The sequence below is a fragment of the Galeopterus variegatus genome, unplaced genomic scaffold (assembly GCF_000696425.1).
Source record: "Galeopterus variegatus unplaced genomic scaffold, G_variegatus-3.0.2 Scaffold410, whole genome shotgun sequence".
Lineage (NCBI taxonomy): Eukaryota > Metazoa > Chordata > Mammalia > Dermoptera > Cynocephalidae > Galeopterus > Galeopterus variegatus.
The window spans coordinates 526,199-549,245 of NW_007726521.1; the positions used below are offsets into that span (position 1 = coordinate 526,199).

A 23,047-nucleotide genomic window follows, 5' to 3' on the forward strand; every position below is an offset into this window, starting at 1 on the left:
CAAGGTCAAGGGTTCAGATCCCTTCACTGGCCAGCTGCCAGGGAAAAAAAAAAAAAAAGACCCAAAAAACTATCAAGGTCTCGGTAACTTGCTGACTTCTCTTTCTCAGTCTCAAGGAGGCACCTGTAGCTCCAGCCATCACATCCATGTCCCAGGGAATAGGAAAGAGAAAAGAGCAAGACTGACTCAGCTTCTCTGGAAGTTCCTCAAAGACTTCCACCTATTTCTCATTGGCCAGTCTTGCCTGCTAGGGACATTGAGAGATACAGTCTTATTTCCCCAAACTGGGCACATTGCTGCCCCCTATAACACAGACATTCTGTTAGTAGGAAGGAAGGAGAGAAATGATAGTGGGTAGGAAACCAGCCGTGTTGGCCACACTTTTGTATCTTTAGTTATATCTTCATTTCTCATTCCTAATATTAATTTCTTCCTTTTTTCCGTAATCCATCTTTTTTTGGTGGCTGGCCTTGGTGTTATCAGTACTGCGCTCTAACCAACTGATTTAACCCACTGGCCCTTAATCAATACTTTAAAAAATCTTTTTGGCTTCCTAATTCTTTCTCTTGTACTTTTGTTTATTATTCTTCCCTTCTAATTTCTTTCTCATTGCTTGCTATAAAATTCTTATTGGTTTTTCTTTTCCTTTTTTTTTTTTTAAAGATGACCAGTAAGGGGATCTTAACCCTTGGCTTGGTGTTGTCAGCACCACGCTCAGCCAGTGAGCAAACCGGCCATCCCTATATGGGATCCGAACCCGTGGCCTTGGTGTTATCAGCACCACACTCTCCCAAGTGAGCCACGGGCCAGGCCTTATTGTTTTTCTTATTTTTTCATACTATGATAAATGCAGAAATTTCTGCAAACATAGACAAAAATAGTTTTAAAAAAGGCATAACTGCCATTAACATTGTGGTGTAAACCTTCTGAGACTTTTTTTTTATTTTTTATTTTTTGGCAGCTGGCCAGTACATGGATATGAACCCTTGACCTTGGTGTTTATCAGCACCATGCTCTAATTAACTGAGATAACCCAACAGCCTTTTTTTTAAAATCTTTTTTCTACACATGTACATGCCCAACACACATACATGTACATTTTTGGAAGAAAAAGTGTAATCATACTAAACATATTTTTGTAACTTGCCTTTTATATTTCATTTAGCATTATATTGTGAACCTTCTCTCATGTCAAATGGAGAGCTCCAACATCCTTTTTTTTTTTTTTTTTTTTTTGGCGGCTGGCCGGCATGGGTATCCGAACCCTTGACTTTGTTATTACAGGGCTGTGCTCTAACCAACTGAGTTAACTGGCCAGCCTTCAACATCACATTTTTATTTTTTTATTTTATTTTTTTCTTTTGTCTTTTTTTCCCTTTGACATCATCTTTTTAACCTCTCAACAAAATCCTTTATCTGAAAGAAATCACACTCAGGGCCTTGACGAACAAAACAAATCGATCAGTTTCCCAGGTAGACTCTGGACCAGGCCTTTCCCTGCCAAGCAGGCTCCAACCACGCTTGGGAGCTACAGTGTTAATCCGAAGGGCAATGACTCAGCTTCTCATTTGCATAACCATGGTGCACTGCATGCAATACATTTTCATGTTAAAAGCCACAGCTTTCCTTTAAGCCTATTATTTTGAAGAATGAGACTTTTCTTTACACATTAGAGTGAAAGAACACTGTATGCACTTAAACTGGGCTTAACTTCACCTTCCGTGTACCAGGAGTGGCTGTTGCCTGGCAATTGTCTTTCAAAGGTTGTTATTCAACTCTTGTTTCTCATCATATTGCACAAATCTTTCACCTTTTACTAAAGATTTCCATGGAGGGAGACAAAGTTGAGTCTTTAGTCAATGTTTTGAGATCTTGCATGGGCAGGGATTATACCAGCATGTAAAATGGTAGGCTTTGTGTTTTTTTGTGTTCTACATAGTCATATATCTTTATTTTCTCTCGTTCCGTGGTAGTCTGTTATCTTTTTCTAGCTACGTGATATCAGGGTTCATTCTGGCTGGTATTGTGTCAACAGGTCCTTTCACGCCGTTGCTCATTTACTAGCTCTTAACCATTTTCAGACATTCATTTTTTGGACCATCTGGTGGGTGGTCATCACTTAAAATATTTGCATATAATTCCATCATATGGATGAGCCATCACTTGTTCAGATGAAGATTGTGACGTAGAACATGTGGGTAGTTTCCAATTTTTTTCTATGTTATAATCAAAGCAGTGCTCGCCCAATTACTCCCTTAGAATAAATTCCAAGAGTGGAAATGCAGGATTAAATCTTCTGCACTTTTAAAATTTTGATCCATATTACCCAACTGCTGCTTGGAAAGATTTGACAATTTCACATTTCCATCTACAGTGTTTGCATGCCTTTTTCCCCGTACCCTCGTCAAAAGTAGGTAGTAAGAAAACATAAATGATGTATGTACTTTATTTTAGAAGTCAAATTACACATAGCTTTTAAAACAAGAGACCCTTGACCTGCCCTTTCCCATCCCTGATTCCCACTTCTCAGGAACCACCATTTAAACTCAGCAGTTCCATCTGTTTTCTTCTATATCTCATAATATGCTCACCCCACTTGCTTTTGATTTTCAGTTTTAGATTGTGGCAGAGACTGCAAGTTGCCCACCCTGATACCAGTTTCCCCTCAGTCTTCAGAGGTAGATGCCTCCTGAGCCTTTCCAGGCTTCTGAAGCATGAAAATGTTCTTGTCATCACTAGGCTGCTGTTGCCAGCTCTCCCGTTTTTGTCATTATGAATTTATACCTTTTCGTTTTATTCCTTTACTGTCATTTAGTGGGGTTTGTAGATGGAGCGGAGATAAATGCATGTTATTTAACATGCCGTATTCAATCTGAAAGGCTGAGATATTGTACATTTCAGAAAACTGAAAAAACTGAAACAAACCACTTTGAAAATAGAACTAAATTAAGTATCCATTTTACAATGGCTTCTCTTAAAATAGGATAACGTTGCAGACGTGGGATGGATCTTTAAAAATCATGCAATCCAACCCTTTCATTTTACTAATAAAGAAGCTTAGTGCTGCAGGCTGAGTATCTTGCCCAAACAAGTCTCCTGACTTTTCACCGGGGCCTCTTTGCCAGCCCTGTGGTTCTCAGTTCTCGCTGCCTATTAGAATGAATGGGGAATTTTTTACAATGCTGACACCCAGGGCTACACCCCGGGCCAATTAAATCAGCATCTCTGGGGTGGGGTGGGGCCTGGGTATCAGTAGCACCTGGATTCCCCAGGTGGTTCTATTGTGCAGCCAAGGTTGAGGATGACCACCCGCGGCCCGAGATTCACTGGCTTAGCCTATTTCTAAAAGCATGCTAATATGGACGTTAAGCCGTCCTCCACGTGCTCGTTTTTCATAAACTACTTTTGTATGTTGCCCAGATTTTGTATCGTGTCTATTTTGATGCTTCAGTTTCACAAGCATGCATTGTTAATCCCATTAACAATGAACACTTGGTACTAATTTTGTCAGTGGCATTAATATAGCATTCTGTGCTACACTCCTTTGATAGAGGCATACTATGTAGCTCAGTCTCACATCACATTTATACCCTGCAGTCAGTCTCTGGGGAAGTTTAAAATTGCTGAATGCCGTGGTCATCTTGTATGAGGATTTTTGCATTGTCTAAGTGCAGTAATGGCAGAGAATATTATGCACTTAATAGGCTATTATCATGATAATAGTGTGGATACCGTAGGAGTAGTCACCCAAATCCTCCATCATGATGAATTGATCTATTATCTGTATTTATCAGGTCACAGAAGCTGGTTAACCTCGCTGAGCTCTAGCTCTAGCCAGCACAAAGCAAAGTCACTGCTCATGATGGTTGGGGGGTGGGGGCAGGGGAGAAATCTCACAATAGCCTTAGAGTACAAGACCTACCTGCTGTGGCTTAGAATGATCTTTTATTATGAAGAACAAGCCATCGAATTTGAAAAATCTACAGCACAAAGTAAAATGTGTTAATACTATCTCAGGGCAGTTTTGATTCTAACAATGAGGTCCTGCCTACATAGCAGATGACTTTGAAATACGAGTATTGACAGGTCCTCTTTACTGGAATAGAAGTTTTATCTGTTCAGAAAACAATCATTATAACATATATCTTACCACTAAAACTGAGGCTTATTTATTTTTTAAAAAGTGTAATAGTTCTTAATTTTGGAATTAGGATGCATTGAATAAATGCTATTAAATTATAGTTTAACAATTGAAATCATAGATGGCTTTTTTTTTAAATGCTCGGTTGCTATTTTTTTTGGCGGCTGGCCAGTGAATAGATGGCTTTATCTAAACAAATCCTTTAGTATGAAGAGATAATTTGATGATTTGTGAGAACTATATAACTGCATGTGATTAAAGCTTCATGTATATTTCTCATCTGTCATGACTCAGTTTTCTCTGCAAGCACCATCTTTTTGTGGTATTGTAACGTGTATTTGCTATTTTATATGTGTGTGTGTATATATATATATATTTTTTGGCAGCTGTCTGGTAGGGGGATCCAAACCGTTGACTTTGGTGTTATAACACTGTGCTCTACCAGCTGAGCTAACTGGCCAGACCTATTTTCTTTATATATCAACGTAGTCTGTGGAGGTAATCATTTATTAAAACGGCCCATCTTTTTTTTTTTTTTTTAAAGATGACCGGTAAGGGGATCTTAACCCTTGACTTGGTGTTGTCAGCACCACACTCAGCCAGTGAGCGAACCGGCCATCCCTATATGGGACCCGAACCCGGGGCCTTGGTGTTATCAGCACCGCATTCTCCCGAGTGAGCCACGGGCCGGCCCTAAAACGGCCCATATTAAAAGTAAATTTTCAGGGCCGGCCTGTGGCTTACTTGGCTGAGCGTGGTGCTGACAACACCTAGTCAATGGTTAAGATCCCCTTACCGGTCATCTTTAAAAAAAAAAAAAATTTCAAAAATTAAATGTGCCTAGCCTAATTTTCATAATTGAAAAATGTTTATCTTGGGCCGGCCCTGTGGCTCACTCGGGAGAGTGCGGTGCTGATAACACCAAGGCCAAGGGTTCGGAACCCACATAGGGATGGCCGGTTCGCTCACTGGGTGAGCGTGGTGCTGACAATACCAAGTCAAGGGTTAAGATCCCCTTACCGGTCATCTTTAAAAAAAAAAAAAAAATGTTTATCTTTATTTAAAAATGGAGAGGGGTGGGGAATCTCACTATTACCAGCAAGAGCAACCATATCCAATTGTTTATAGAAGCACATTCAGAATCCTGGTTTTTAAAAGCAAAAACAGTCAAGGAGGCAAATAAAATACTGAAAGTCACATGTGATCATAAGTTTTCTTTTGGTAAACCTTTTAAATGTCCTAAAAATCCTATTTTTAACAATATTTTGAGTATAGAAAATCATCTTGGTTACAATAGTGCACCTTAAAGCACTGTAAGCTCCAGTTTAATTGCTGCTTCATCTCTGAAAAGGTAAGCTTCTGTAGCTTAACTTTTCAAAAACGACCAATTGAGATTTCCCACTTTGCATGAAAAGTTAACACTTTTGAGTAGGAGATTCTAACATTGTAACTGAGTTTGCTGTAAGCAGAATACCACCTTTCGCTAAAGGTGGCAGCATCAGCTGAGGATTTACTTGCTCCCCATAAACTGCTGCAACTGTAAATAAACGAGTATTGTTAATTCCTGTATAATATCAATTCCATGCACCTAAAATAGGCTTTAGAGACTTAGTTTGGCTCAATGCCACATTACCTTTTAAACTATTTTATTTGATCTCATGTGGGTGTCATCCTCTACAGCCTTTGAGGCACATCAGCTCTCCGGTGTTGCCCAAGTACTTAAGAGAAAGCTCATAAAAAACGTAAAATGATTCTCAGAGAGCCTCGCCTGAGTTTTGCAGAAATAATAATTTGCCTTTACCGTGTGTTATTAGAATCTACAGCTGTAACACCCTGAATGCGCCTGATCTCGTCTGAAATGTAACATTAGAAATACTTAATTTAGTAAGATTATTCATCATCCCCCTGGAAACTTAGGTCCACTTAACCTTAGCAGTGTAGAAGGGGTGTCAGCAGTAGGTAACAGCTGGAACCTCAAAGAAGACACCTGTAATACCAACTAGAAAAAACTGCTGTCCGAGGATGTCCAGTAGAAGGGTAAAAAAAAAGCACCAGAAACATCAGCTCCCTGAGAGCAGGAGTATATTAAACTAGCATTTCTTAAATTGTAAAGTCCATTCTCATCCCCTGGGGTGGGGGGGCCTGAGACTCTGCATTTCTAGCAAACTCCCAGGGTAGGACTGACCATGCTGGTTCCTGAGCCACACTCTGAACAGTGAGGCATAATCCCCGTGATGAGATGAAATATGTTCGTACTTTAATGTTTTATAAAGTTTACATGTTGTTATGCTCAGTATATCTTGTTGGCTAACCCCTAGGCGTGTAATAAATACTTAGAAATTTTCCACCAAACATGGTTATAAATTATTTTGCTCTTTAAAGGAATAACACTTACCTGTATAATTTACTTCTTGATGAATCCCTAAGAATACAGAATAGCTACTGAAGGGGCGCACGGACGAAGGAATCACGGGAGACCCGGGCTAACAATTCGCCAGAGAAGTTCCGCTTTATTCAAGGACTGCACGTACATTTATAGGGTGCTGTGCTCCGGGGCGGGAGAGTGGACGGGGCGGTAACTGATTGGACGGGGCTGGGCAGGAGGTGACTGGCTGAGGTTTGGCGCGGGTGGGCTTGGGTGTTGGTGCCAGCGAGCTTGTCTACTGCGGAGAAGAACCAGGAAGGGTGCCATATTGCCAGGGTGTGTCCCTGTTCAGGCGCCCATGGGGTCCCTACAGCTACATTCTTATGGTCTGTACAAATCTCATATTATCCTTTTATTTTCACAGGCCAGTGTACAATTAGGTTGCTTTTATTTTATTTATTTATTTATTTATTTTTTTAAAAGATGACCGGTAAGGGGATCTTAACCCTTGACTTGGTGTTGTCAGCACCACGCTCAGCCAGTGAGCGAACCGGCCATCCCTATGTGGGATCCGAACCCGGGGCCTTGGTGTTATCAGCACCGCACTCACCTGAGTGAGCCACGGGCCGGCCCAATTAGGTTGTTTTTAAATGCAGTAAGAGTATCATGTAAAACTAATAGTAAATCCTAACATACTTCTACGAGGGTATCTCAACAAGTTTGTGGCAAAATAGAACTAAAAGATAATACAAATCTTTCCATGAACTTCTTGAAGACCCCTCATATTATCATTTTAGATATTTTTTCTTTCTCTGAAACCTTTGCTTTTTTTTTTTTGGCGTTTATTCAACATTCATAAGATTTTTTTTCTTTTTTTGGTGGCTGGCCGGTGTGGGGAACCAAACATATGACCTTGGGGTTATAAGGCTGTACTCTAACCAAAACTGAGCTACCCAGCCAGCCCAATCAATAAAAATTTTAGTGCATATACTAACAACACTGTCATGTCCTGAGTTTTAGCTGCTTAAAAACATTTAACGTTTCTTTTCCTCCAACAAACTCTATTTAAAAAAAAAAAAACCCACAAAACTTTTCCCTTCGATAGTATTATTTCAGAAGTTGCCAGTCATCTCTGAACCCAAACTCAGTAATAAGCAACTGTGGCACCACAAGTGGAAATCTGGGGTCAGCGGTTTCATAGAATACACGGGTTTATTGCAATAACCCAAGTGACACTAGCTGAGACTGTCTGACTCACTCACACATGCATATCCCACACTAGGAATGAAAGAGTAATCCTTAGACCTTTGCCAGAGGACCACAGATGAATTTTTATGGGTCCAAGAATATAAATATGTACCTTTCCCTTATAAAGAAACATCTTAATTCTATTCCCCTTTATGAAATAAAAGCTCCTTGAAAAATACGACAGGTTCAGGAAGCAAATGCTTAGGAAGTTTTCTGACATTAAACCACCCTGTTGTTTTAAAATAATCATATTCTATGAACATGTGCCTGCTGGTGGAGCAGAATACAAGTAGGATTAATCAATAACGTTCCAGAAGTTCTCCTCAGAACAACACAATTTTATAAAGACTGACAGTTTAATTAAGACAAAGCTAAAACATTTATACGTAGTGACGATTAAAACAAGAACAGATTTTAAGCTGAAAGGGCTTCTGAAGGTCATTAATACAAAAAGGATGAAAAACTGCATTTTCTACAAAAACTATGATGTGAAATTTCGGGTATAGTTTTAAAAAAGAAAGAAGGAGAAAAGGCCCCAGACAAAAACAAATATTTTTGTACAATATTTCTTAATGTCAAATTCTGTAATGTTTATATCATTAGAATCAACTTACTTATTTTATCTCTTGGATTTCAGATGGAATTTTAGAAAATACCTAGCAATAAAATAGTTCTGAAAGTGCTTCCTCAAGTTCTTTGGTATAATTTGGTCTTTTTAATAGTAATCAACCCATTAAGTAAGTACTTTAACGTCCGTGTATCAACGAAAATGCAATGAGGGGTAAAAATGTTTAGGAAACCAAAGAATAAATTACATTTTGACTTCATGGAAAACAGAACTCTAAAATTATATTTGTGTTTCAAGTGGCAAAGATATCCATACTGCCTACAAGAATGCCTCTAACTTGATTTATATTAAAGAAATGCTACATAAAACATCAAATGATGTCCAAACACTTACGATTCTTTTTCCTTCTCTAAAAATATCAATATTTTTTTTTTTTTTTTTTAAGATGACCGGTAAGGGGATCTTAACCCTTGACTTGGTGTTGTCAGCACCACGCTCACCCAGTGAGCTAACCGGCCATCCCTACATGGGATCCGAACCCGTGGCCTTGGTGTTATCAGCACCACTCTCTCCCGAGTGAGCCATGGGCCAGCCCTAAAACATCCCTTTTTGATTATTAGAATAAGTGTTCTATATACTTTTTTTAAATTAGAAGAGGCAAGTTGAAAAACAAATATTTTGCGCAGCCTTGTAACACCAAGGTCAAGGGTTTGGATCCCCTGACTGGCCATCTGCAGAGAAGAAAAAAAAAAGAAAAAGAATATTTTGAATTTCATAAAGTTATACCCTTTTGTGCTTTCTGATTCAGTGAATGTCAACATCTAGAATTTAATATCAGTTTGCAGAATGTTAAGGAGTATTCTTTTATTTCAGGAGACAGCTAATTTTCCTCCTGAAGCATTTGCTCTATTTCCTTATCCCAGTTTTCATCTCGTTTCTCTGATTCTGTCACCACTTCGTATTCTTGAAGTTCCTGTTGTAGCTCTTTTTCCCAATCTGCGCCATCCTCTAAAAGAAACAAAGAAGAAGGAAAAGATTCTTTGAACTCATAATGCTGGTGTTAACAATTCAGTCAACTTAATTACCTACGTAAGTATTAACCATGGTAGTGTGTGTGTGTGTGTGTGTGTGTGGGGGGGGTGTATGCTCAAAAAACTGAACAAATTTTAACAGTGAACAAGGAGAAATATAATTGGAATTATATATTTAACATTATAACATTATAATATATTAACATTTCCATATTAACATTTGTTAATGTAGAAGAAGCAAAGGTATCAGATATTATCAATAAATTTTGGGTGTTATTTTGCTTTACCTAGGCCTCTGCTTTTCCTTTTATTTAAATGGATAATTGATAATTAATATTTGGCTGCAAATTAATTTTTACCCCTACCAATGATGACGATGGTAGCAAAAACAGCTAATGTTTTGGGCCGGCCCGTGGCTCACTCGGTAGAGTGCGGTGCTGATAACACCAAGGCCACGGGTTCGGATCCTATATAGGGATGGCCGGTTTGCTCACTGGCTGAGCGTGGTGCTGACAACACCAAGCCAAGGGTTGAGATCCCCTTACCGTTCATCTTTTAAAAAAAAAAACAGCTAATGTTTATCAAGCATTTATAAGCCGGGCCCTGGCCTAACTGCTTTCTATGTATCACTCTTTTCATCCTTAGAGCAATCCATGGACAAGATACCACTATTATCCACATGTTAGAGATGGGGAAACTGAGGCTTAGAGGTTAATCGACTTGCCTAAGATAATACCTCTTGACAGTGATATGTACCGATGGAACCAGACCTGTAGGTTCCTCAGCCTGGGCTTAACCACTACGCTGGCAAAGATTCTGTCTCCCCAGAGTGGCAACACACACCCGGATGTGAAGTCAGGTGGTTTCTCCCATGGCACTCCATCTAGAGCGCTCACACTGGTCTTCTGTGTTGAGATTTAGAGCTATAACTTTCCACTTGGACACTCAATATACCTGTGTGCGTGTGTGTGTGCATGTGCATCTGCTATGCAGCGTTATAAAACAATGAGAAAACTGGCTATTTAAAAAGGAAAGCTAAGAGATTCATTTCCATCTTTTTTTTTTTTGGCAGCTGGCCAGTATGGCATTTTTTCATCTTTTAAAAATAAACCTTAACACTAAGGTCAAGGGTTCAGATCCCCTTACTGGCCAGCCACACACACAAAATGCACCAATAAATAAATAAACCTTAAACTTAGTAGTTATAGAAAAAACAAAACTGAAATGTCTTAATTTTTCTGCAGCAGTGACCTCAAGGGAAAAGAGGTGGTGTGTTGTCTAGGAAACCCACCAATTTCACAAATATTTACTAGGTGCTTCCTGAGTGCTAAGCTCCATGTTAGGTACTGTAGAGGGATAGAAAGACAAGGTGTAACTGCCCTTAAGGAGCTTACAATTTAGCTGGGGAGCCAAGACACATAATATATAAAAGCATTTTAAGTGGTCCAAATTATAAATTGGGCAAGAATTGCGAGAAAGAACACCTTACCTAGATCCTGAGCCAGGGCTCCTTCCAGTCGCCTGCGGGGCCTCTGCCACTAGTGTCATCACCAGTAAAAAGGAACCAGTGCAAAGTTTTCTATACCCATTGCCTATAACACACGGGGCTCACGATCTCTTTCCTTCTGTGCTGGCCAGCAGCCATCCTTCAGAAACTAGATGGGGTGGGAGTGGTCTGAAGGGCCTAAAGAGCCCAGGTTTTTATTTTAAATACTTTGAGCCGGTACAGGGATCCTAACACTGTCTCTTCCAAAAAAAAAAAAAAAAAAAAAAACCCAGGTTGCACGTCCTCACTCACTTCTCTTTTCCCCGCCACTCCCTCCCTTCCTCCTTCCTTCTTGATTCTCTCCTCCAGAGTTCCACATGCAAACAGGATCCCGGTTCAACTTTCAAGGCTACGTTTCTAGCTAGCGCTCTTTGTACAACTGTGGGAAGAGCTGGCTTCCTGGACGCACTGTAACTCTGAGAAGGCGTCGGGAAGCACTCTTCATTTGATGATGATTTACCCATCCTTCACTTTTCATCCAATAGAAAGCCAGTAACTTGTCCTGATGGGCCAAAGCAAGCAGCCCCCCTCTAGCTCTTTTCTTCAAATTAGTTTTTAAAGGCAGCCTGCTCCTTCCCAAAAGCAATGCTCTTTTTTACATGCAGTAGCTGGGAAAAGAATCTTCTTTTTTTTGTGTGTGTGGGACCCGTAAGGGGGTCATAACCCTAGGCGTGGTGTCGTCCGCACGGCGCTCAGCCAGTGAGCGCACCAGCCATCCCTATATAGGATCCGAACCCGTGGCCTCGGTGCTCCCAGTGCCGCACTCTCCCGAGTGAGCCACGGGGCCGGCCCAAAAGAATCTTCTATATCCATGTCTATGGCCAAGCAGAATGCTATCTTTTAAAGCAAAAGCTGGAGGGCAGCGGCTCCACATGCCCCACGCATGCTCTCTTGCCTCATTCCTAGCCACATGTCCTTGGGGCTGAAGTGCCTCAGGCAAATCACTTAACCTCTCTGAGTCTCAGTCTCTCCCCTCCATGTTGGGGGTTGCACCAGAGGAGCTCTAAGGTCAAATGAGACTCTTCCAAACCCTTCTATCACTTCCATGAGTGCTTAACACAGCAGGACGTGAGGTCTGGTCATGTTTGCTAGCATCCACCTTCTAGTGGGGAACACAGAATCAACGCTGATGCGAAATTGACAACGTATTTTTGTGCGCTGGCTTCAGGAAAATAATTTTCTACCATCGACTCTGGAATTAGGGGAGAGAACAGATGCTTTGTGTTATACCTTCGAGGATGGCTGTCTCCTCTTCCTTCTTGTCAAGCACTAGTTGCTCCATCTCTTTCCTCAGATCTTCCTTATTTAAGTTACAGGCATCGAAGGCATCACTGACAAACTCAGAAACACCTGGGCTAGTAGAAATTTCTTCTTCATACTGAAATGCAACAAATGAGCTCTTGAGATGGTTTTCTAAGTGACATCTATGTGCTAGAGTTCTGGTTTACTGTCTCACAACATAACACAGCCTAGTTTCCACCTCCTTCCTCTGCTAGCTGTGAGACAACGATCACTGCTCTCCAACCTGCAAACTGACGCGGTTGCTAGGTAACGAAATGAGCTACCGCCTGAGGCTGTTATTTTCATTCCCACCACCCTCTCTCCTCCCTGATGAGCACATCTGGAATTACCGATGCCATTAAATCTCCCATGTCCCAGCTCTATGTCCTGACTATTCAAGCACCGGAAACCTCTTCAAAACAGGTAAGACCCACATTCTTACGTACTTTATTTTTTATTTTACTGGTGGCTGGCCAGTACAGGGATCTGAACCCTAGACCTTGGTGTTGTTATAACACCACACTCTAATCAAATGAGCTAACCGGCCAGCCTGTACATAGTTTAAAATGGCATCAGAAATAATTAAGTTACTTCATTTCCAGACATCCACTACTAGGTACAATGTAAAACTATATTACCTCTTGAGTTTTAAGCTGAGATTTGATTACAACAGGTGGCGTTTTGGGCCGTACTGCCTCTAAGAGGTGAGAATAAGAGAGACAATAATTGCTTGATTCAGTTCTGAATACATATTATAATAACAGCTAAAATAAAATATCCACAAGTATGATGATACTAAATAATTGTCAGAAATGAGCTTTTATGTTATGCTTTCAGCTTTTAAGTTATTATAAGAAATAGCCATGTGAAACCATCTCAACCTCTTACTTCCGTGGATATTTTTAATGTCATCATATTCAATGCCCTTTTATAAAATTTCCAGCAGAAAATAATTTTTGACTTCAGTGTTAGCAAAATTTATTGAAGAATAGGTCTGTTCTTTCTTTTAGTATAATAAGAATTAAGTTCTATATCAAGTTTCCCTGTTGTCACAAATGCTAGAAAGTGCAGCAGCAATCGCACCGCTCAATCACAGCTGCCTTCCCTTCCTTCGGGACCTCCTTTTCTATCCTAATAACTTTACTAGACAGGCAGTTTTCACTGAATACTGTCTTAAGTTCATTTTGTTAAACAGGTAGTATTTGGTAAAATGGCATTTTCCAATAAGATTAATATAAAGAAATGTTAAAGAATGACAGTTGGGATGCATGCTAACATCTTTGTACAAAAATGGCAAATTTCACTGGGTAGAGCAACTTCATTACATTTCCCTGACCCTAAATGCAGTGTCACCTCCTTTCCTGGTAGTCTGTACAGCCTGTACCTTAAGATGTGCTGTTCTGCTTGATCACTTAAAAGTCCATGAACGAAATTACCCCACTTCCTGTGGGATCAATGTCAAGTTGTAATTAGTACCTACCTATACATAGCAGGTACTCACTAAAACTTAAAAATATGACACAAAATACATTTCTTACTTTAATTTTTACTACAGATATCAAATAATTGACGATATTATAAAACACTCTCTCCTACAACCAGGGATGAAGTGTCACAATAAGAAAGTGTCAAATGTTTAGTTTAATTGTGCCTCGCACAGAGCTGGACACTGGGAACTTGGAGTGGAACGGAGCTTCATTCTGCTCTACAGACTACATGTGCTGAGGAAACATCTGGCTGAATGAAAGACTGAGAAACAAAAAAAAGGAGGTGGATTGAATCAGAGTGGAGGACAGAAGGTATAAAAAATCACATGGTAGGGCCGGCCCGTGGCTCACTCGGTAGAGTGCGGTGCTGATAACACCAAGGCCACGGGTTCGGATCCCATATAGGGATGGCTGGTTAGCTCACTGGGTGAGCGTGTCGCTGACAACACCAAGTCAAGGGTTAAGATCCCCTTACCGGTCATCTTTAAAAAAAAAAAAAAAATCACATGGTAGGGCCGGCCCGTGGCTCACTCAGTAGAGTGCGGTGCTGATAACACCAAGGCCACGGGTTCGGATCCCATATAGGGATGGCTGGTTAGCTCACTGGGTGAGCGTGTCGCTGACAACACCAAGTCAAGGGTTAAGATCCCCTTACCGGTCATCTTTAAAAAAAAAAAAAAAAAAAAATCACATGGTAAAGAGCAAGAAAAGAGATGCGGGAAGATGACTGGTGTTGGAGAGAGAAATAAACAGAAAAAACCACAAGGCACGAGAAAGGAAGGAGCAAAGGAAAGGAAAGCTTGGAGAAAACGTGTGAGCTGGCTCAGAGAGAGTGCAACAAGAGAAAAATGAAGATTGCCTTTTGGAAGAAAACCATTTTTCCATAAGATGACAACATTTCTGGCGCATGTAAGAAGACAAGCTCATTAGAGTCTCTATGTTAAGAATAGTTTCAAAGTAACTTTTTTTCCCAGAGTGATGTCCTCTCCCCGGATTGTACCTGCCAGTGGCAAATTGTCCTCCTTGCCAGCACCCTTCTCTTCCTTTCCCGCCGCCTGCTGCTGGGCGGCCAGGGCAGTGAGCTGGGCCGACTGCTTAATCAGGGAGACCCGGTAGAAGTAGTTCCTCCAGAACACCTCTTCCTTTACGCTTTTAAAGACAGACAATAACACAGTAGAGAGACAGACAATAACACAGTAGAGAATGAGTACATATAAAGGCACGTGGGGGTTGTTTGCTGTAGTGGAGACTGGAATAGATGATTGATTTTTCAGAGCACTTTCAAATCCGAGTGAGGTTCAAAGGAGATTCTTATTTGCTTTAGGACTGAAAGTTGAACGACAGGATAAACAGAACAGCTATCTTCTCCACAGCAGCAAAAGACAAGTTCCAGAAGGCCAATGACACCTCAGCATTTCTTGGTATTTTAATGACACCACTGCTGCCCTCAGCAGAGGGAAACGGCACTGTTGTGAAAGCAGCATGATCGGCCTGAGACACTGGAAGCAGAACCAGGACTCCACCAATCGGCTGCTGTTTCTGGAGGATTAAATGCTTTCAAGCAGTGAGAAGAAAGCATTGTGGGTGTTGATCTTTATGAAAGGAAATGTTTGGCAGCTTAACAAGAGCAACCAGTAAGAGTCAGCAATGACGTGGGAGGCGGCTGATAGGAAGACTGAAGTGCAGTTCAACCTGAGAACTCTCAGTGGTTCTCAAACTTGGCTGAACATTAGAATCACACAGTGTGCAGTGCTAGTGCCCAAGTGGGGTAAGGTAAGTGTCTACACAGGGTGGTGGCCTGGAATGGAGGGTGAGAACTGAGCAGAGAGAGAAGGGTGTCTGAGCAGGGGAGTGGGTCATGGCAAAAATGGAAGATTGGTTACATGCAGGGGGATTAATCGAATAAACAAAAATATTAAAGATAACAAAAACCAGGTTTCTCACTATCAGAGAAGGGAGTTACTAACATAGAAAGGGAAAAATAAGAATAATCCCTATGGTGAGATAGCACTGTGAACGCATGGTTTTCATTCCATACAGACACAAATGAGCACAGGCACATTCCCTAGCTGCGTCCAGTGACAGGATGAGGAACAGTGACACCCCAATGGTACTGAGCACACCCAGTGCCCAGACCTTGCTTTCTAAATACCATCTTCCTCTAAAAGAGACCAGAGCTCCCTGGATAAATGGCCGACTCCAGGGTTAGAGCAGGGGAAGAACAAGATGAGGCCGGACTACCTTGTGCCAGAAAGTAAGGAAGCACTCAAAGATTGATGGGGATGAGTCCAAAGGACACAGGAGTCAGCTTCAACAGGCTCCCACTGGTCAAATGGATGATAATTTGAGCTTCAGAATAAATAATAATAGCAACAGATTATAACCCATTGCATAAAATAGGACAATGAGTCCATACAGACATACTTGAAAACATGGAAAGTTCGATGAGGAATGGAGTAATTAAAGAGTTTCAAAATATCTCCCCTGGGCTGGCTGCTTAGCTCAGCTGGTAAGAGTGGTGGCTTTTTTTTTTTTTTTTGGCAGCTGGCTGATATGGGGATCCGAGCCCTTGACCTTGGTGTTATGAGGACCACATTCTAACCAAGTGAGCTAACGAGCCAGCCTGAGTGGTGTCTTTTTAACACCAAGATCAAGGTTCAGATCCCCCTACTGGCCAGCTGCCAAAAAAAAAAAAAAAAAAAAAAAAAAAAAAAAAAAAAAAAAGTAACCAAAACCCCCACACCTCCTCACAAAATACTTACTACTTTAAAGTCAAGGAGCCCTTCAGACACCACCTTCATCAAAGTGACCAAAGCGTGAACATCAATGGGACAAATGGCAGCGTATGCCACCTCAGAGGATGCAACCAATTGAAGGAGACTGACAAGACATGAAGACTAAGTAAAACCTGTGAGTCTGAACTGGATCCTTTTGCTAAAAAAGGACATTATTGGGTCAAATGGAAAAACCTGAATAGGGTCTGAGAATTAGACAGTAATAATGTGGATATAATCAATCATTTTCTGATTTGGATGGTCACACTGTAGTTATGAAGGAGAATGCTTATTTGTAGGAAACACATACTAAAGCATTAATAATAGCAACCAGTAAGAGTCATGGTGAGCATGGTGATGGGGCATCAGGTCTCAAATGCTTCAGAAAAAAGTTCTTTATATTGTACTTCCAACCTTTCTGTAAGTTTGTGATTGTTTCTAAATAATAGTAATTAGGGGGAATCGAGGAAGAAAGCAGGACAGAAAAAGACTACAAAGGATTAGAAGAAAATCAGTGAGAACTAACAGAAAACACTGAGACCTAGGTTTGTGAATCAGGACAGGGCTGGCCTCAGATAAGACACCAGAATGCATGGTCATCACTTCTGTGAATGGTGAAGCCAGTAGCTAGCTTTTTAAGTGACAGAGGTAAAATGCAAGAAACCTGCAGAAATTTGCTGCTAGATATGGCCAATCTTATCTTTTACTTATTCTACCAATATTACTGAGTGTCACGTGCACCAGGCATCATGCTTGGTACTGGGGGGATTCAGGGATGAATAAGACAAGTGGTTTGCCATGAGAGATCTTCAAAGGGTTAATAACCTCTCACTTGTTAAGTCTTACTACGTGCTGAGCAGCATTTCCCAAACTTGTGGGGCACACACCTCTTTTCTTCTCATAACATCTCTTGGAAGTAGTTTGGCAAGAGGGAGACCTGGCTTAACAGCAGGTCATAAGGAGTTCCAGCTGACCACAAGAGCAAACACTATGCTGCAGCTGCTGGAAAAGCTGATGAAGCCTTAGGCTGCATTAAAAAGCACACAAGACGTGCTATGGCACGCTCTTCTGCAATTAGACAACAGGTCATATTCACTCCTGAGAACTTTTTAATGACAACACTGCCAAACCCCAAGGTATCTAGAGGCTAATCACCTGGATGGTGAGGGGGTGCAGACACCAAGACACCTGGGGGAATTAAGAACTGGGTCTGTTTATACTGAGAGGTTCAAGGGTCTCAAACTCTAACACCAGAGCCATGCAAAAGTGCGATTAGCACTCCCATGAGGCAGTGGGCTGCCTCAATATCTTCACAGTTGCTTTTAATTCTGAGCTCTATGAAATGTCCAAAATGAAACATAGGTGTACCAGGCATCTCTGGTGGATCATGGGCACTGTTTACTCTTGATTACTAAAAACAAATCTCCGGACTGCTTTCTTTTCCAGAGTCTCTCCCTCTTGATGGAAGAGGAAGTGGTCACAGAGACACACTGCAGACATATTCTCTGTCAGCCTCTGGGGAAGAGCTGCGATACAGATGACACACTAAAGGTTCTGGGAAGCCCTCTGATAAAGAGATCTATTGAGTGTAGCAACTCCCAAGTGTTTATCTGACTACTTCTCTTCCATGGACTCTTTTAAGGTGTTAGTATCCTATAAACACTCTTTGGGCAACACTGAGCAAATGTCACAGCCCGAGGCTGAAAAGGACTTGTAGATTTGCCTACTGCCGCCAGAGTGAGGGCCTCAGAGGGCGCCTGTGATGCACCAGCAGAGCCCCATCTCAGTCATGGCTTCAGGTTGTCATAGGGAAGTGCTAACATGCTAATATGTGTTTTGAAAATACAGTGCAAGTATTGTTTTGTCTTCTAAAGTGTTCCTAGGTCATGATGTCTTCTGTTCACAAAAAATGTTCTCAAATGATCAAAGTTGCGTGTGTTACGGAGGTAAGTTGGGAAGCCCTATATTTGTGTGTGATGGTTCGTTTTTGTTTTATTATGGAAATTTTAAACAAAACCAAAGTGGAGAGACTTGAACAATGAGCTCCATCTGCCAGTGACCTACCTTCCAAGATTATCAGCATTTCCCAAATCGTGTGCCCTCTATACCTCTTCCCCGCATGCATGATCTTCTTTGGGTGGGGGATGGAATATTTCAAGGCACATGCCAGACATCATATCCTTTCATCCATAAATACTTCAGTAAGCATTTCTAACAGATAAGGGCTTATAAAAAATAATGACCATAATTTCTACTGTCAGCAGTGGGAAGGAGTCCAGAATTGTCAAGAACCAAAACTATGGACAGCTACATGCCTGCCGTGAGCACCACACGCCACAGATCCCAGCAACTCTGGGCCTCTTGACAGTCCTGGGAATCACAGCATGTCCTGGGAGCCCAACATGTGGCCCAGGGTGATTCGAATGGTCTCCATGTTGCTGGAGCCTGCAGGTGTGAAGCCCATGTGGACCCCTGAGCTTTGGTACTCTTCCCTTAGTTACTCACAATAGGCACAACCTCAAATTCTGAGAGAAAAGGGCTTCTCACAGATACACACACACTGTACATATACATCAATTGTTCAAAAGTTAATTCCTATGCTTCTGTCAGCATATGTAGAAAAAAGATTAGATGGGACTTTTTTATAACCTTAACTAAAAACAGCTATTTTAGGTACAGTCTAAAGATAAATTTGTAATGAGTTTAGCCATAAAACACATTTGTTTTGGGAGGGTGGGGGAGGGCTGTAGAAATTCACCATGAATATGTTAATAATTATGAAGTTTCACTGCAAAGAAAAAAAAAAGATTCTGTGTAACTATTTTTCCAAGTCTGGAAGAACACTTCCAAAGTGGTGTTCTTACATACACAGAAGACGTGGATTGCTGTGTGAACCAAAAGGCTAGCAAATGCTTGTTCAAACTCCCATGTGGCCAGCTAAACAGCAAAATGAACATGTGTTTATCTGCGCTCCCTCTGAAAACACCACGAAAATAACAGAGAAGGAATTATATAGATAAAACCCACAAGGACAAAGAGAAGGGGAGAGGAATGAACAGGTAAATAGTAATGTACTGTGTCAACCAGAGAAAGGTGCACCTAGCTGCCCGCATGAGGGGCAGCCGGCAAGAAGTGGGCCTGGGCAGAAGCTCAGAAAGACCTGGGACGGGAGGTGCTGGGCAGCTCAGAAAACCAGGCTGGGAGCAGGCTGGGCTGCAGCAAGTTGGAGCAGTGAGATGGCTCTGGACCCCGCCCCACCCTTCCCACGTGGCAGACATGCATAGATGGCTCACTATGTGGGGAGGGTGAGGTGGGCCACTCTGCACTCAGGGACAGCTAGTGCAGCTGAGACTGGGGGTGCGACACCATCCTGAAGCCACGGGGTCAGGGGACAGTCTGCATGTTGTCTAGTGCCAGGCCAGGCTTTCCCTGTTGTCTGGGGAGAGGAATCCTGGGGGTGGGGGTGGGGTGGGGGGAGGTACCTGCCCACAGCTATGGAGCCTCCCCAGTCTAAAAGGCCTGTCAGAACATACAGTGGCCGAGCACCCTTCCGGTATATGCCCTTAAAGCTAAAGAATGGGTAAGGACATCCTGTGACAGGAAGGAGCCAAAACAAACACAGATGCCGAGAAAACAGCAGAGAAAAAAAGAGTATTCCAAGAAAACACTCATGTCCTCAGGGAACAGTAAGATACCGCATCCATGTAGCAAGGATAAGAGTGCTATAAAAAAAGGGAACATTCACAGAGTAAGAAAGAACACTGACTTTAAAAAGGTGACAAGGGATGGACTAGAAAAGGTGAGGAAGGGCGGGACACTCAAAGGCCAAGGGAAGCAGCAGAGGGGAAGGGCGCCCTCTGCTGGCGGGGCCAACGGGGAAGGCTTCACAGAGCACATTATGCTGGCACAGGAGCTTATCAGAGCAGGGAAGGGCCGTGGGTGGAGGAAAAACCAAAGGAAAGAGAACAAGAACACTGCTGCTGGAGAGGAGAGCCTAAATGGAGAACATCCTTAGCTTGGAAAAAAAGGCAAGGGCCTGGTCCTGATGGGCCCTGTAGACCTGAGTTTCATTTGGGGAGATACAGGGAATGTTCGTTGTTTTGGTAGGAAGATGTGTTGTCTTCTAACTGGGATAAAAGAGCACATCTTATCCCCACCCTGAATTTCCTGCCAAGTCTGCCCTTGGTTTTGATTCTAGGGTGCCCTGCCAGCGGAAAGCTGCTAAAAGACTGCAGGGCCCATTTTTATGAACAGGTAGGCTGAGACCATTTTGGCCCCCCTTCCATGATTCTTCTCTGATAATGTGCACACGACCAAGGCCATTAGCAAATGGGAATGCAAGCTGCGTGTGCGGCACTGCTCCAGCTTGAGAAGGCACTGCTTACAGTTTAGGAACAAGGGCGAATCTCATCCTACTCAGTAGCTCGTCCTCCTGGAGCATGACCAGGGCAGTGGGGTACATCTGATCAAAGTCGAAATTAAACGGCACACCGGCTGGAGGGTCACGAAGGAAATTCCTCTTGTCCTTTGATGAAAGGGGAAAAAACATGGGGGGGGACCACAAAATGCTATTAATATAGAACAATGTATGATGGATTGAACAAGTACTAAATTCTTCCTAAAGCCTTCAGCCATGAAATCCACTGAGCTATCATTAACCTGTCTGCTTAAGAGAGACCAGAGAACAACTGATCTTTCCATATATTTTCTAACACTCTCAAATGGAGACAGCCTCTTGGGAGGCCAGGAAATTCAATCATGTGATTAGGTGAAATCACAGTTTGAAATCATATGAATATGTGTTTTAGTGGACACCTTTAGGTATGTGAAAACTAGTGTAAATCCTCTTAGAAACATTCTAAACCAAAGTTGAAGAGTTGGCTAGCCATGTGGTCATGTGAGAAAAGTGAAATCCACAACCCAACTTTTTTTTTCCCCCCTTTCTTCCAACTCATTTCTTAAATGTCCACAGACCATGCTTTTGTCCCACATCTCTTGGATAGAGGACGCAGCCCAGGCTCCGCCACCTCAGTCCCTGTACTAAGGGCCTGGGAACTCGACAGTGACAGAGAGACACAGACAGTTGTTCCTCTCCTCAGAGTACATCCCAGCTGGGGAAAGGTTAGCTGGTTCACTTGCCAAGCCTTTGCTGAGCACTGGCGCCAAGGCCAGGGGCTCTCACCCAATGCCCTGACTTATTTGCTAACCACTGCATGAAGCAAGCACTTCTATCCTTATTTTACAGATGAGGATATGGGGTTAGGGGAACAAAAATGGCTTCTTCAAGGTCAGGTGTGCTTTAGTGAGTGGCAGAGCCAGGACTCCAGGACTCTTCCCTCCTGGGTGCAGTTATTCTCCTGCTCTGGCAGAGCCGCAAAAAAGAAAAAAATGTGTTGAATTCCCACAAGTAAGTATAGTTAAAGAGAAAATATAGAATACAATCATTTCATACACAAGAATTAGAATGCTGCCTACAAACCTCATATGATAGTGCATCTCAAAAGATAATCTTAATAATATAAAAGAATCTTTTTAAGGTTGAAAAGAATTATTTCACATAATAAACTATACTTTTAAATTATGAAAAAAACCTTAAGGATAAGCAAATTAAAAGTTACTAAAAAAAATAAAAGGGCCGGCCCGTGGCTTGCTTGGGAGAGTGTGGTGCTGATAATACTAAGGCCATGGGTTCGGATCCCATATAGGGATGGCCGGTTCACTCACTTGGGAGAGTGTGGTGCTGACAACACCAAGTCAAGGGTTAAGATCCCCTTACCGGTCATCTTAAAAAAAAAAAAAAAAAAAGTGAAAGGTGATGTGTATGTTCCTAACATCTCAAAATATTAAAAAAAAGTATGGAAGAAAAAAATTCTGCTAAGGATAAAGTCATATCAACAGTAATGCACCATGATAGGAAGAAAGTATGTTATCACAAGACACTTACAGCTGATAAAGCCAAGATCTGTTGTTGAATGGTTTCTTCATCACTACTGTCAACCCATGGGGGCACAGCTGCATCTACACGGTTTTTAATGGCAAAGAAGAAAAGAGAAAAAACCGGTTATGATGGTTATATTGCAATCTATGGTTTCAAAGAATGAGAATATTTCTACATGACCATTTAAAATGGCAATTTAGGGGCCGGCCTGTGGCTCACTTGGGAGAGTGTGGTGCTGATAACACCAAGGCCATGGGTTCGGATCCCATATAGAGATGGCCGGTTCACTCACTGGGAGAGCGTGGTGCTGACAACACCAAGTCAAGGGTTCAGGTCTCCTTACCGGTCATCTTTAAAAAAATAAATAAATAAATAAAATAAAATGGCAATTTACCAATCAGTTCCAAATATTAACTCACCATAATACCTAGACTAAACTCATGAGTTTTACGCATGTATGCATTTGGTAAGAAAGAACTCCACTTGAATGATGCAGATGAGAAATAAGACACCTTAACCAGGTGATCAAAATCAACATCATCGGGCCGGCCCGGTGGCGCACTGGATAGTGCGCCGCTTGGGAAGCGCGGCGGCGCTCCCGTCCGAGGGTTCGGATCCCACATACAGACCGGCTCCCGCTCACTGGCTGAGCGAGGCGCGGGAGCAAC

General features: G+C 42.0%; 1 protein-coding gene across 1 annotated transcript in view; it reads right to left on the reverse strand.

The window, feature by feature from the left end:
• Nucleotides 1-9,125: 9,125 nt before the first annotated feature.
• The window catches only part of SYAP1 (synapse associated protein 1), a 25,658-nt gene continuing 11,736 nt past the window's right edge, over nt 9,126-23,047 (reverse strand). The window contains exons 4-9 of the mRNA XM_008568446.1: nt 22,386-22,459; nt 20,827-20,966; nt 14,668-14,816; nt 12,819-12,877; nt 12,130-12,277; nt 9,126-9,330 (exon numbers count right to left, since the gene is read on the reverse strand). Of these exons, the coding sequence (XP_008566668.1) occupies nt 9,203-9,330; nt 12,130-12,277; nt 12,819-12,877; nt 14,668-14,816; nt 20,827-20,966; nt 22,386-22,459 (698 nt within the window). The 3' untranslated portion in view covers nt 9,126-9,202. The remainder of the gene's footprint in view (nt 9,331-12,129; nt 12,278-12,818; nt 12,878-14,667; nt 14,817-20,826; nt 20,967-22,385; nt 22,460-23,047) is intronic.